The 14,092-nt window shown below is 39.8% G+C and overlaps 1 protein-coding gene and 1 pseudogene across 5 annotated transcripts in view; one reads left to right on the top strand and one right to left on the bottom strand.

Moving 5' to 3' along the window:
• The window catches only part of LOC149846049 (rho GTPase-activating protein 7-like), a 29,203-nt gene extending 23,246 nt beyond the window's left edge, over positions 1–5,957 (top strand). For 3 of the 4 annotated variants that reach the window (XM_089996136.1, XM_089996139.1, XM_089996137.1), the window contains exons 17-24: positions 269–318; positions 1,358–1,418; positions 1,505–1,588; positions 2,625–2,738; positions 2,819–2,988; positions 3,267–3,336; positions 4,808–4,957; positions 5,397–5,957. In XM_089996136.1, the coding sequence (XP_089852262.1) occupies positions 269–318; positions 1,358–1,418; positions 1,505–1,588; positions 2,625–2,738; positions 2,819–2,988; positions 3,267–3,336; positions 4,808–4,957; positions 5,397–5,534 (837 nt within the window). In that variant the 3' untranslated portion in view covers positions 5,535–5,957. Of the gene's footprint in view, positions 1–268; positions 319–1,357; positions 1,419–1,504; positions 1,589–2,624; positions 2,739–2,818; positions 2,989–3,266; positions 3,337–4,803; positions 4,958–5,396 lie in introns of all 4 variants that reach the window. The other variant, XR_016430240.1, reaches the window with a different exon arrangement.
• A 5,516-nt stretch (positions 5,958–11,473) lies between these two features.
• LOC149846048 (mitochondrial uncoupling protein 4 pseudogene) lies at positions 11,474–13,460 on the bottom strand (annotated as a pseudogene). The gene has a single exon (XR_016430239.1). The product of XR_016430239.1 is annotated as a mitochondrial uncoupling protein 4 pseudogene (transcript).
• Positions 13,461–14,092: the final 632 nt, after the last annotated feature.

The following is a 14,092-nucleotide window of genomic DNA, read 5'->3' as shown; positions in this document are numbered from 1 at the left end:
TACGTTGAGTGGTTCTAGTAGATTGACTATATTCTGTCACTTTTAATAAGTTCTCGTGACTTGATTTTTTTTTTAAATTTCTCATGATTGCTTATTGACACAAGATTTTGGGCATATTTCATCGATAAAACCTTCAGCTTTTGAAGTTTTGTTTTGAATTTCTCATGATTGCTTATTGACACAAAAGATTTTGGGCATATAAAACCTTCAACTTTTGTTGTACTATGAAGTATGAACTCATCTATCGCTATTTGTGTGGTCTTTCCAGGCGAGAAAGAACCTCTCTATGGAATCCATCGATTTTTCTAGTGATGATGAGTAAGCACTGTCTTCGATGTCTTGATTCCTTTCTGACATAATTTGGTCATGTATTGGTTACAATTTATGGATAGTAATTTTTTCTTAATGTGAAGAGCTATATCAATGGACTAAAACACACAATGAGAGGTTTATTTGTCCTATTCGATTCAGTCTGCTTTCATGGGATTATCATATAAATTGTCTTTCATGCTGCTTGCTTTCCTGCTTTTCCCTGACTCTTGTTGTTATCATATGGAAAACCTTTTCTGGCTGTCAAATCACTGAGGGACAACTGAAACAGGACATGTTAAACATGCACCTCTCTGGTCGGCAAATTCTGGCACATCCAAAAATTTGGTCATGGGTGATTAAACAATCTGTGCAAATGGTTGTAGTAATGCACTAGCCTGTCAGATTGCTTTCAATTTGGGTGTTTCAATTAGTAATGAAGCACATTGAGGTGGGTTGACATTTCATAGAAAATAGGCTAACATTTGTTCAAACCATACCTTCATAGATTAAGTTTTTTCGCTACAGATCTTTTACCATACTGGTGATGTTGGCATGTTGGGCATACTAGGTATTATTTAGCTTTACGAGGGATGTTAAAATTATTGGATGTCATGCATGAATATGTGTATTTAGGCATGTGCATTTTATTTACAAACATAAATTTTATGGTAAACCTGGTACACTTGCAGTTCTGCTGTGATCATCTGAAATATGATATGAGCAATATTCCCTTCTTTTTCTCTATCATATGCATGACATTCATAAAAATCAGTGCGTGTTTGTACTCAGTGTGTAGGTATTGATTGGAGATTTTCTGCTTTTCATTTTCTGAACACTACTGCTCATTGTTTCTGCATTTTGTGGCTCAAGCATCAATGTTTGTTTTCAGTAATTGTTCCTTTGTTGTCTAGAAATTATTTTTTTGGAATGTGCTCCTGTCATTTTTTCTCTCTGATTTTGGTTTTCTATATTCCCGACCAATTTTGTGCCATGTTATACTTGTTTTCTAGAGTTTATTTTTTGTAATTTATCAGTTTATTTTCAGGATTGTGGTTCAAAGGCTTGAGATCACTAAAAATGATCTTCAAAACAAAATTACAAAAGAGGTCAAGTATTAAGCACATTTTCTCTTCTTCGATGGCAGCATAATTTTGCACCCTCTAGCTTGAATAATATTATTTATTGTGTGTAGGCAAAGGGAAATGCAATCCTGCAAGCAAGTTTGGAGAGGAGAAAGCAAGCTTTACATGATCGTCGATTAGCACTTGAACAAGATGTATGTGTGTGTGTGTGTGTGTGTGTGTGTGTGTGTGTGTGTGTGTGTGTGTGTGTGTGTGTGTGCAGGCATGTGTATGGATATTGTTAATATCCACGGCCTAACAAGTTCAACAAAATTTATTGCTCCTAACAGTGTTTGTGGTGCCATGGGGGTTCCGAATATTAATTGTCATGAGGAATGGTAATTAACTTGTTTTGAGTATAAAGCATATTTAGTGGTATTAGTTTGTGAGTGTAATGAATCTTTTTTATTCAGATTCTTTACAAAGTTATGCCCTTGGTGGTGAGAATTAATGGAAGCAGTCTCTATGGTATTCAAAACTTTGTAAAGAGTGAAATGATAATGCCCTCCCAAGTTGTGTATGTGTGCATGCACATATATGTGCATGTGTAAGTGCAGGCTAATGCGTGCACGTGTTGACTTTGTTATGTGGAAGAGGCAAACATTCCCTTTAATCAAGGGCCAGCTAGCAATATATTTTTATGCCTTGTTAAAATCATCTCAAGGGAAAATAAAAGGTGTTTTGTTTGTGAAAGTTGATTCTTGCTCTTTTTCACTGTTATCTTCTTCCTCAATGGCTTGTTCTTAAATTTTGAATTACCCAATATCTTAGCACATATTTATAGATCCATTTGACTTTGTTATGTTGATGGGCCAAACATCCCTTCTAGTTCTAGTCTAGTGTCTCTTATAAATCTAGAGTGTATGGTCAAAATCTCAATTGATTTGCACAAAGCTTGTTTTCCATGCAAGCTGGTAGATAAAAATTTATCATATCTTCAGTGTATCTTGTTCTGTAAATTCTTCCCCTCCTTTTGCACTTCAGGATAAAATGTAACATGCATGTTTGATATTTAACTTTTACATGACAACTTTATTTGCTTAATAAGGAATTGTCTGTGGTTGATCTGTTGATTCTTTGAGTGGTGACAATGAAGACGGGAATGCAATTCTCATGGTTCAACTGTTTAAAGTCAATAAGTTTCGTTTGTTTTCCTTATTACAGTTGTGACAAATTTGATGGTGATAACAGGTGGCAAGATTACAAGAGCAACTGCAAAAAGAGAGGGATCTTAGGGAAACTCTGGAGGCTGGACTGAACATGCCTCCAGCAAGTTATTTGCTATCATATAGTATGGATACCAAGGTTTGTTTTTATTGATGTTTCTATTTACTTGTTTATGGAATGCATCAAAGTTGCGTGCTAATACTTTTCTGTTTTAGCAGATTAGGGCAGAACTTGAGGAAATTGCTGTTGCTGAGGCAGATGTGGTAAGCTTGAAACAGAGGGTTGCTGATCTTCATTTACAGCTTAATCAACAGCGCCAGCATGGCTATGGCTCTATCTGTGAATCATGTAGCCAACATCACCATGCTCAGAATCATGAACTGGCACAGTAGGAACTTGTTTCCCCCCCTCTTTATTCAATATACAATATCTAAATTTTCTTAGATCTGGATTTGTTGCAGGCAGAGATTTTAGGTGAGAGATAGAATTTTCATACCTATAGCATCCAATTGCATAATGGTGCCAAAGTGGGATTTGGATGCTTATTAATCTCTATTTTGAATTTGTCCAACTTCTCTGTTGTGAACAAATTGGATTTATAAACAAATGCTAAATACAGTGTTTAACAAGGGAAAAAAACCCTTCTGATATGGCTACTTATTGCAGGAAGCTTCGGCAACGAGATATAGGAACTGCTAGTGGTATATTGCACCATGAAGGGACTGAGAAAAGTGAGGTAAACATGCAAAATTCAAATGTGGTTTTGTTGTACATTTTTTTCTTCTTGATAAGCAAACTTGGGGAAGCTTTGTTGTAATTTCTGACTTAAACTTACTATGCTTCTTTTCATTGCTGAAAAACACTCATGGCCTATAGTCTTCACTTTTCCAATGTTGCGAACTGAAAAATACATGTTTGTCATCTTGTTGGCCGAAGTTTGAAGCTTATAGTACTTATCCTAGAATGGTGGCACAAAAAATAAATGCATACTTGGATGCTTGAGAAATCTATCAACTTTTTTGTTATGGTGGACATTTTTTGAGTGCCTCACTGTTTCCATTCATGTTGATCAATGCCAAGATTTTCCATATTGTTCAATGATATACACAAAAAAAAACTTTCTCCATATGGTCAAGTTTACTTTCTTTCAAAGCAAAAATAAACTAAAATTGTCTGTTCATTACTCAAGATTGGCCCTCGGGGTATTCTATCTCTATTTGTTTATTTATCACATTACAGTGAATTTATATAGTTAAAAGGTAAATAATGAAATCCTATTAACTATTATAACTTAGTATGTTGAATATTTAAAGGGTGACTTGTAACAAGCAAAATAAGTGCACAAGCATGAAAGGTGTGAATAAATGTCAAAAAATAGAATTGCGTTTAATTTGATAAATTTTAGATTGGCAACGCATAAGTTTTTTTTTTAATCTTGATTATATGACACTTTATAGTTTATACTTCACAAAGAATGATCCATGTGCATAAATAACTATTGGACACCTCACTAGACACTCTAAAGAAATGTCTAATTTATCAACAAGTTCTGGATACTCAAATTGGAATGAAGGTGTTAGTGCCTGTGTCCATTCTGATCCAAAGTTTGTAAGAGCATCTGTGTAATGCAGGTGCTACATGTGTATTCTCCATTTTTAAATCTCTTGTTGGAGAAACATTGTGAGCAACTTGGAAAGCATAGGTAATGCTGATGGGTAAAAGAGACAGGCAAGTTACAGGAAACCATTAGGAATTTAGGAGATATGGAAAACAAAGTCAACCATTGTTGAACTGCATGTTAGGAGTTAAAATAAATGTCTCTTTTTATTTTATTTCCTTTTCTAACAGAAAGTTCTTTTTAATTGTTGATGCTGGTAAGCTTGTTACCCATACATGAGTATGGGTGCCAATGTTGTACTCAGGCATGACATAGAGACAAATCAAGTCTTAAAAGTCAGTTTAATATTTTTGTTTCGTGCTTCTTTGACTGATGATTCAGATAAAACCATGAACATATGGATTAAAAAAGAATTCATAAAAATTTTATAATCTCAAATAATACCAACCACAAAATATGTTTGAGTTCAAATTTTGAAAAAGAAACTTAAAGCTAAAATAGCAAGTTTTTGTAGATGTCTATAAATGTTGAACAAACTAATATATTGATATACATGTCTGGGTTTTAACTGTTTCCCTGTTGAAGGCAGGATGTGTTGTTTGGATCTGACTGGGGATCTACGAGAACACAAGGCATGCTTTCTGTACAGAGCAGGCAAGCTCCTCGGAAACGACCAGACTTCGCAATCATGTCCACGCATGATTCTGGTTCTATGAAGGAGCCAAGTGTTCAGGATGAAGTAAGTGTCTTCTTAGATTTGGTGGACCTCCACTTTTTTAGTTTTTTGATGAACAAAATATCCAGTACCATATAATCTGTCTCGTGACATTTATGAAAGCCCAACGAGACAAAGCGCTGTCTAGGATGACTTGTATACTTTATTTCGAGTGATGTTACTGGTCTTTTTTATTTTTTGCTTTTTTACTTTGCATTTTTTGCAATACTTGTCTTCCCTTTATTTGGGTCGTCCAAGTCATCCAGTTATTCTGTCTATGTGAATTTGGAGGAAGGTTCCAGCCTTGGGATTCCCAGAGTTGTGCATCTCTCCATTATTACATAGCAATTCATTCAGCATATCACTACAAAGATTAGAATGTAAAGCTTTTCAGTTGGCTTTCTGGGGCTTTCTTTTATCAGAAACAGAGTGAGTTTTAACAATATGCCTCCGGCTACATCAGGGACTGGCCTCCACATCTTCTGCACTGGTTGAGTTGACAACTCGACTCGACATCTTGAAGGAACGGCGTCATCAGCTTTTAAATGAGCTTCACAACCTTGATGGAAGTCGTGGGACAAGTTCACGAGATCAGAAGTAGCCCTTCCAAATGCACAGCTCAATCAGAAGGCGACTGCTTGTTGGAATAATTGAAAGTCAATTTGCTATCATTTGTATATCCAGTCACTTCTTTCCCGTTCTTCCCTTACCCTTTTTTCCTCCTCTGTTAAGTTAACCTCTCAACTTCTCACCTTGTTGAGCAGGCATTTCTCCTTGTTTACAAACTTTGCGTTGAGTTTATTTAGTGGAACTGAACTGATAAGGTTCACAACTTTTCTGGCGCTTGGTTGCGGTTGTACGAGCTCCACTTCCATGGCCGTTGAGGATTCTTGAGGGAAAAAAAGAGGAAATAATGTACAGAGGTTTTGCCTAGTGATGTAATATTGAGTTAGCCACATGTGTGGCTGATGTAAAGGGGACTGACGAAATGAAGTTGGAGATTTACCATGTTAGTTTTCCTCAACTGTTGCCTTCTTTACTGGCTCTAAGCTAAGTTTTTTTTCTCTTCTTTGATGATACGTCAAAAATTGATACTCCAAACTTAACTGTGTAAGAAGAGGGTTAAATCAACTCGACATGAATGGGAGCAATGGACCAAGAAGCGTCGTCGGTTCTCATGGCAGAAAGAAGGTAGGTGGGAGCTGAGTTAGCCTAGCCGGTGATACAGTGAAGAACCATTGAAAAGCCACATATTGTTGCTAGTTTGATTACTACATGGTTGTGTCATTAAAAGGTTCAGCTCACCACGAATATTTCAGGCAAACGAAACTGCCAAAATGAGGACGGGAACAGGTGCTCCATTTCCGAATACAGGTGGATAAAAATGCCGGCTACTGCTTTATGCAGGAAGGAGTCTGATTCACACAATGATAGGACTGAACCTTTAGTTGGGCCTGAGAATTTGGTTTACTGGATTTCATTCAACCCTTAGAGCAAAGTAACAAAGAATGGCTCCTACCATCCTCTCGATGGCATGCAGTTAACTGACAGCCGATGACGTGCAAACGTTTCCCCTCTCTTTCCACCTCCAAAGAGACAAAAGAGGAAAATGTCTGATTTTGGGAATGAGTCCTGATACTCGGTTTGCCTATGCTACATGCTTAACCATTCCTAGACGTCGTACCTCCTGAAGGATCTACATTGGGTTTCCTGTTCTTCCCATCTTTTGATGTCCCAGATGGTACTCTCATGTACCATGAGTGAGATGAAGTGGACCGAACAATTTCACGGACCCCGGCAAGGGAAAATATATTAGTTAAAAGAGGTCGGGGTAGGCCTAGGAATACATGGATGAAGGTGCTAGGAAAGGATATGAATGCTTTGAACCTCACCGAGGACATGGCATTGGATAGAAATGAATGGAGGAGAAGGATTCATGTGGAAGACCCAGAATGATTTTCTTTGTTGGTTCATATCGCCGACCCCAATTGTTTTGGGATGAAGGCGTAGTTGTTGTTGTTGTTGTTTGTTGTTGGACCCCCGGCAAGGGGTGTCTTAAAACATAACCACAACGTTTCTTGGGCATCACCAGCTCATCCGATCACATGCGCACCGGGCCCATCCGGCCCTAATTTTTAAGTCTGACAATATTATGGGAGGAACAGCATGTGCATCATCTTCATCATGTGGACCATACCCGTGGCGGACGATTTGGACATATAGCATTTTCTCTGCGCGCGAGGTTTAGGGTCTGCTTTTGCGACCATTCCTGTACAGGGCAAATAAGCTGTCAAAACCAATAATGGAGGTTGGAGAGCCCGGGCAAAGTTTGGTGTGAAATGAAAGGGTGCACAACTAATGCTATGACACTTCTTTCTTAGCACGTGCCCACGTGACTTGCTAATTTCCTTACATAGACCTACATTTTACCTGAAATTTTCACATCAGGGATCACTTTTTTTTTCTGACATGGACCTACCTTTTTTCTGACAATAGACAAATAAGGACCTCGGGTAGGTTCAGTCACACAAAGCTTTGGAAAACGGTTTAAAGTGTTTAGATTTCCTATTTAATCCTTGCTCATCAGAAGTACGTCATTGCCCTTACAAAACACAAAAAACCCAAACTACCTTCTTACATTCAACTGGCCTTAGACGTTACTAACTTGGGAATGATTAAAACGGGTCGGAGTTCTGACCTAGATCCGAAGTGAATCTTACCATATTTTGAGCATATGTCCAAAGTTAGGTGAGACTCGGGATAAATATATTTACCTTTTGGTCAAGCTTGAAAATTGATGCCAAAACAAGCGTTATAGTTTAAAACATTTTAAATCTAACCCGTTTTTTACCTGAAAATCAATAGTATAACTCTTTCTTGGAAAATCCTGTGTGATTGGATCTCAAATTTTGAGTGGAATTTACTTCATTATGAGAACTGAGTCAGATCTAGGTTTAAAACTAGAACCAATATTTAAGTTTAAAACCAAAACTAGATCTGATACAATCCAGGTTAGAAACGGATACACATTAAAGTCGGGTTTGGGTTAGAATTAGGTCTACTGTGACCAACTTTTCCACTTGAAATTTAAAAGGTTTAACTCGTTTTTTATGCACCCAATATCACAAAGGTCTCATTTGCTAACCGGATTCAGAACCTTATTATATGATACCTGAGTTGGATCCAAATCTAAAACAAAATGGATAAAATATGCATAAATTTGGGTGAGATCTATGACAAATATATTTGGGTTTATTTGGATCAAGGTAAGAACGGTGCAAGCATTATGCTAGAGTGAGGGGTCAGACATGGGTATAACTTGACCCATTTTTTCATCCTTGAAAACCAATAGGTTTAGCTCGTTTTCAGCTCTTCCAATATCACCATATTAGCTAGGAACTTTATTGTCATGAGATATAAGTTGGATCTGGATAAACAATAACGAATTTGTAAAAATCAGATTCAAAACCAGATCATATCCATAATTTCAATATTGATGAATTTCATAGATATATTTAAATTTGGAACAAATCCGAAACCATTATCGTTCGGGTTTTGGATGGAAAAAGGAAAGATTAAAAGGGTACTTTTGACATTTTAGAATATCTTACTCAGGTTAACCAGATAAGGACAAAAGTAGATTACAATAGGTCCTTATCTAACTATTGTCAGACAAAGTTAGGTCCATGTCAGAAATTTAAGAAAAGTTGGTACCTGACATGGAATTTCATGTAAAGCGTGAGTCCATATCAGAAAATTACCCCAAAAACTTTACTCGGTAAAAAAAGTGTCCAGCCATTTCTTAATGTTAAAGAAAAGAACAAAAAAAAAGGTGATGTTTTTCTCTTCAGCTTCTCTTTTTAGCTGTATTGTGTGGTCATATATCTATGATCACATACAAGTAACAACCTTTTCGACCGTTAGGTTTGACAGGCCGCCTCTCCCAACTTTCCGGGCAGGCAGGTGGTGCTAGTGAGGGAGGATCAGATGCAATGTGATTGCTGCATCTGATCACCCATCATCTTTTGTTGATACATATGTGTTCATGGTGCACATTTTGAAGTCTTTAGAAAGTTGGTTTTTCGATCTCATCTTTTCTGTCCCTTTTATGATAAAGGAAGATCAATGGGTTCCATCTATGAGATTGCCTTTTAAGGACACTGTTTTTACCAAGATATTTGTGGGAGACCTTGTTTGGGACTCTCAGAATAGTGGCTTCGAGAGACAACTTTGAACAGTTTCTTTTCCCGTGTTATTTAATGGTTTTCATGGTTCTTACAATGAATCATAAGAAAATACACTTCTTTCCGTACGTTTTGGATGTGAATATATCTGATCGGTTGGGTGCCTGTATGAAAAATAAAATTTGATGGTTATAAACTATATTCAATTACCACAACACATCTTGGGAACTGTGACAGTGGGGTTCATACACATTCCTATCAAGGCGGGCAATGGGGATTCAATATACCTGATAAATCAGTTATATACAACATTACCAGATCAGCTTTGACGTTTTGCTCAATAGGTCTAATAATTTAAAGACCCATGTTCTGAATCTAAGCTGCACTTATTGTCACATATTTACCATTCATTGACACTTAATTTGTAAGAATTACTGTCGGATTGTTATTCTTTCTATGAGCTGCCTCCAAATATAGCCTGCGCCCTTTTTTTTATTTGAAGTAATTTGTTCTTTGAATAATGTATGTTGGTGTTATAGTGGATCTTGTACGCATTATTATCTTTTCATAACCTATATATTTTTGTCATACCTCATCATGTTGTTGAATCCAAATAATTTTGGGGCAGATTTGTGTCTGCAACATATTTATATAAATCCTGCTTCAACCAGACGAGAACTGGCCAAGTTACATCAATATATTACATTTGTTCATCGTTTTGGACTGGTTCAGTAAAGAATTTTTATGTGAACTATCTTTAATAATGGAAAGGACTTTGGCGTCTTTCTTTAGTGGATCTTGTATACATTGAGCACACAAATCAAGTTAAATTTTGACTGGGTTCTCTTTTGAATTTTTTTTCATACCTGCAGTGAGGAGATCAAAGAGATTGCAAGATTTTCCAAGATACTGAAGCCATTAAGAGTCGATAGGATCTAGCAGGGTAGACCATATAAGTCTGCAAAATGACTTGCTGCAATACAGTTATTGCAGTATAACTTGTTGCATTATTTTATTAGAGTATAACTTGTTGCATTTGAGCCAACCCTTCTCCCCCCCCCCCCCTCCCCCCTGGTTGCCATATTTAAGAAAATCTAGCTTTCACGTAGAGACCCACCAATGCAGCCAAGACGACCATAAAAAACATGGTCTTTCACAAAGCACGATGTGGAAAGATGGACTTGGCTTTTTTCAACTGTGACTTGGTAGAAACAATGTCCTTTCTATGGCATGCAAATAACGTTGTAAAAATTTCTCATGTGTTTCTCATCAGGCTTGAACATATCTTGAGCAGTAAGTAAATTATGTGAAAATTAAGACTTTTTGTTCAGTACTTCCTTTTACTTTGCTATGTATTTTTCAAATGATGGGTCATTCTTGTGTGTAATTGGGAACACCATCGTGCATCGCACGCTAGTCACGTACAAAAGTAACAAAGCAGGTTATATGTTCCCCCCGAACAGACAGGGCCGGTACTGAGATCTCATGTTTTCGATCCCCCGAACACAGACGTGGGATTCAGTGAATCATCGGGGGCGAACATACACCACCCTCTCCAAAAGTAACAACCACTTTGACCATTGGGTTTGACAGACCAACTCCCAACAACCGGCAGGCAGGTGGTGTTAACGAGGGGGATGATCAGATGCAATGTGATTGATCACCATTCATCTTTGGGCTACTACAGCCTGTTAGCTGTGGGACCCAACATCAGATGGAGGGTGATCAAGCGCAGCAGCACACTTAAAGTGTGCAATCACATTGCACCTGATTTCAATTCAGTGCTAGTCATTCACTGGGAAAAGCTAGTTTGGGCGATATGGAAACGTGGACAATAACTTCATTTCATACGCCACAAGAATGTTTGAGAATGAAATATTAGAAAACAGTTTGTGTGTCCCAAGCATTTGGAGGTTCGAGCATCAGCAATTTTCTTTCATGTATTGTTTTCTCACCCAAATCCAGTTAAAACGGGTTAAAGGATCATAGAGGGCTTGAACAGTCGGAAGAAGATTTAAGCGTTTAGTTCAAGCATACTCCGGTTCGAAATTCGGGCACCAATTCTCCACCTTCTCTTCCAAAGCTCTGCCATACTACAAACGTAAGTGCTTACATCATTCGAACTCCGAACAACCCAAGTATGCTAATTGTTAAGCATGCATCACGCCGACTCTTGTTAAAAAAACTAAAAAAAGGGATCAACAACACACCCACTGGATCCACCAGTTGTAAACATAAAACAAAAAAAGGGAGAAAAAGGGTCCCCATCAACCCACTTTTTCAAGATTAGTCATCACCACCATCAATTAGAAAACAAAAACCAAAAAGAACCCTTTGTTAAACTCATCTCTAATAGACGTATTGAACATCACAAAATGTATACTAGCCTGAATTAATAATGAAATTTAAAGCTGTGCTAAGATAAATCAAGATGCAATCAACAAAAAAGAAGACGACCACGGAAAGAAAAATCCAACATCTTCAACATATCCATGAAGGGCGCTAGCATGACCAACACCCTTTAATCGACCCACTACAATCATCTTAATCCCTTTCTAAAAATAACAAATAACAGAGACAGCCAATCAAAATCTACTAAAATTTGTCGTCATCATCTTCGTCCTCCTCCCCCTCCTCTAAAACATTATCACCAATGCTTGGCTTTTATTTTTATTTTTCACCCCTCACCCTTCAAAAAGATACGAATGATCTCAGAAATCCTTGAGTAGTTTCCTCACCTGCTCCAACGTAACAAAGAGCACGACAGTAAAAGGGCCCTGCCTAGTGATGGTGGGTATGAAGCCTTTGTACAAAGCCATAACCCCCTCTGCCCTCACCGTCTTCAACGCGCAATCCAGCGGCCCGGCGTAGGGTGGAGACTCCCCCTGCACCACCTTCATGTTCATCACCCTCGTCTTGATCACGTCCACCGGGTTCGACGCCACGGCCGCGACGAGCCCAGCGGCGAAGCTCGAGGTGACGTGCGTGCCCAGCCCGTCCCGCATCAACCCGTTCCCCACGATCGCCTCCTTCGCCTGATCGTACGTGGCCAGCTGCGACGCCGTGACCAGCATCGCACGTTGGATGGTCATCGACGAACCTCTCCAGAGGGTCGTCACGCCCTCGTTCTTCACCATCCGCGCGATGGCGTTCCCCACGCTCGTGTAGTTCCGCCGCTGCTCCACCGGGAGCCGGCCGTCCGCCTGCATCCTCACCATCGCCACATCCGCCGGGTTGCCCACGGCTGCTCCGATCCCGCCGGCAGCGAGACCGGCGGCGATCTTGCGGACCAGGGTGAGTTTCCCGGTGGACGGATCAGAGTATTTCTCCCTGAAGATATCGTATAGACCCATCCTGGTGGTGGAGTAGAGGGCCTGCCGGAGGATGGTGGCGGAGACGCCGTTGAAGAGCGCAGCAGGACCTTCCGTTCTTATGATCTTGACGCCGACGGAGATGGGTCCGATGCGCGGGGGCGGCGGTGGGGATGCGGGGTGGATGTTGGTGGTGGAGATGGAAGGAGAGGGGGTGGCCAAGGCAACGGCGGGGCGGAGGGAGGTGGCAGCGGCCGTGGGAACGGGTGGTGGGGCTTCGCCCTGCAGTTGCATACGGACCTTAATGAGATCAAGAGGATGGGTGGAGACGCCGGCGATGACGGCGGCAATGCCTCCTTCAACGAAAGGTTTGACACCCATTCTGTTATCAACGACGATAAGGGTAACGGATCCCTTTCCCAGAGACGGAGAGCTAAAATCGGGCGATGGGTATTCCTTATTTGGTCTAGGAGAGGCCCTCGGGAAGAGGTGGGAGGGGTTCAGTGGCGGAATTGAGATCGGAGGTGATTATGAGGATTAGAAAGAAGGCGAACAATAGTTGGGGATCATCCCACTGGAGAGCAGGAGATGGGAGTGAAGAGCAAACCCGCTCGATGAGGAGTGAGGGAAACAGGGCCTCTGAGACATGATTAAGCTTCCTGAGAGAGAGAGTGATGTTTTCGGACGGCAAGCCCGGTGACACCTATTTATGCTTTGCACACACTCTCTCTCTTGAGGGAAGAAAAGAAAAGGACAGGGGAAAGCGAAGGCGAAGAATGGAGGGTATAAAACCAACTCGGACTCTGCTTGGTGGCAAGAGCAATTAGTGCACGTCACTTTGTGTTGGGACGTTGCAAGTTCGAACCCCATGGTATGGTTGTATAACTGATAGGGTCTGCCTAACCCCAGTTTCTCTGTCGAAAACAAATAATGGAGGGTGCCCCCATTTTCACGCTGTAGTAAAGCCCTCCCCTTGACCTTTAAATTATGCTTTCAGATCCCTCCCAACTCTCACACACACACACCAAAAAAAAAAAACCCAACAACAACAACCACAACCACAACCACGTGGCTAAGTCATTAAGGACCTTACTGAATGGCTGCATTAGCAAGCCAATCAGGGGGTTTCTTTTTCCATTGTTTATTTCCCCATATTTGGAGATACAATCCAGCAGATTACACGACACCAAATCAGGTTCTCTTCCTACAACTACTCTGTACAACATAGAAATGCTTTAAACCCAAACTGCTCTGCAAAACAATATGATCAACAGGCCTCGCCTTCAGTTTAAGAATCCAAAGCACCATTATTGGAAGAAATGTGCTATCTTCTAGCACCTGCACTTAGCCCATTCAGAATTCCTCAAGTACACCAAACTTCTCTTGACAAACACCAGCCACCAAGACCTGACCCAAATGATTCCGCATAGCATATGCTATCCTCGTTCTCTGCTAAATCTTAACAGATACTAAATGAAGATCAATATGCATACTATTAGAAGGCTCCCAGTCAGAAGGAATCGCTCCAAACTTAGCCCAACACTTTACCTTTATTTCATCATCATAAACCCAATTCAATTTAAGATAGTGCCCTTTGCAGCACTGCCATACTTCTCTGATGAAAGAACCATAGGAATAATCAACAGAGTTATGGGAAATATAAT

This window comes from Nuphar pumila, chromosome 2 (assembly GCF_984573655.1).
Source record: "Nuphar pumila chromosome 2, dmNupPumi1.hap1.1, whole genome shotgun sequence".
In the NCBI taxonomy this organism is placed as follows: domain Eukaryota; kingdom Viridiplantae; phylum Streptophyta; class Magnoliopsida; order Nymphaeales; family Nymphaeaceae; genus Nuphar; species Nuphar pumila.
The sequence above is the reverse complement of the archived record's forward strand: the minus strand, read 5'-3'. Positions and strand labels throughout refer to the sequence as shown.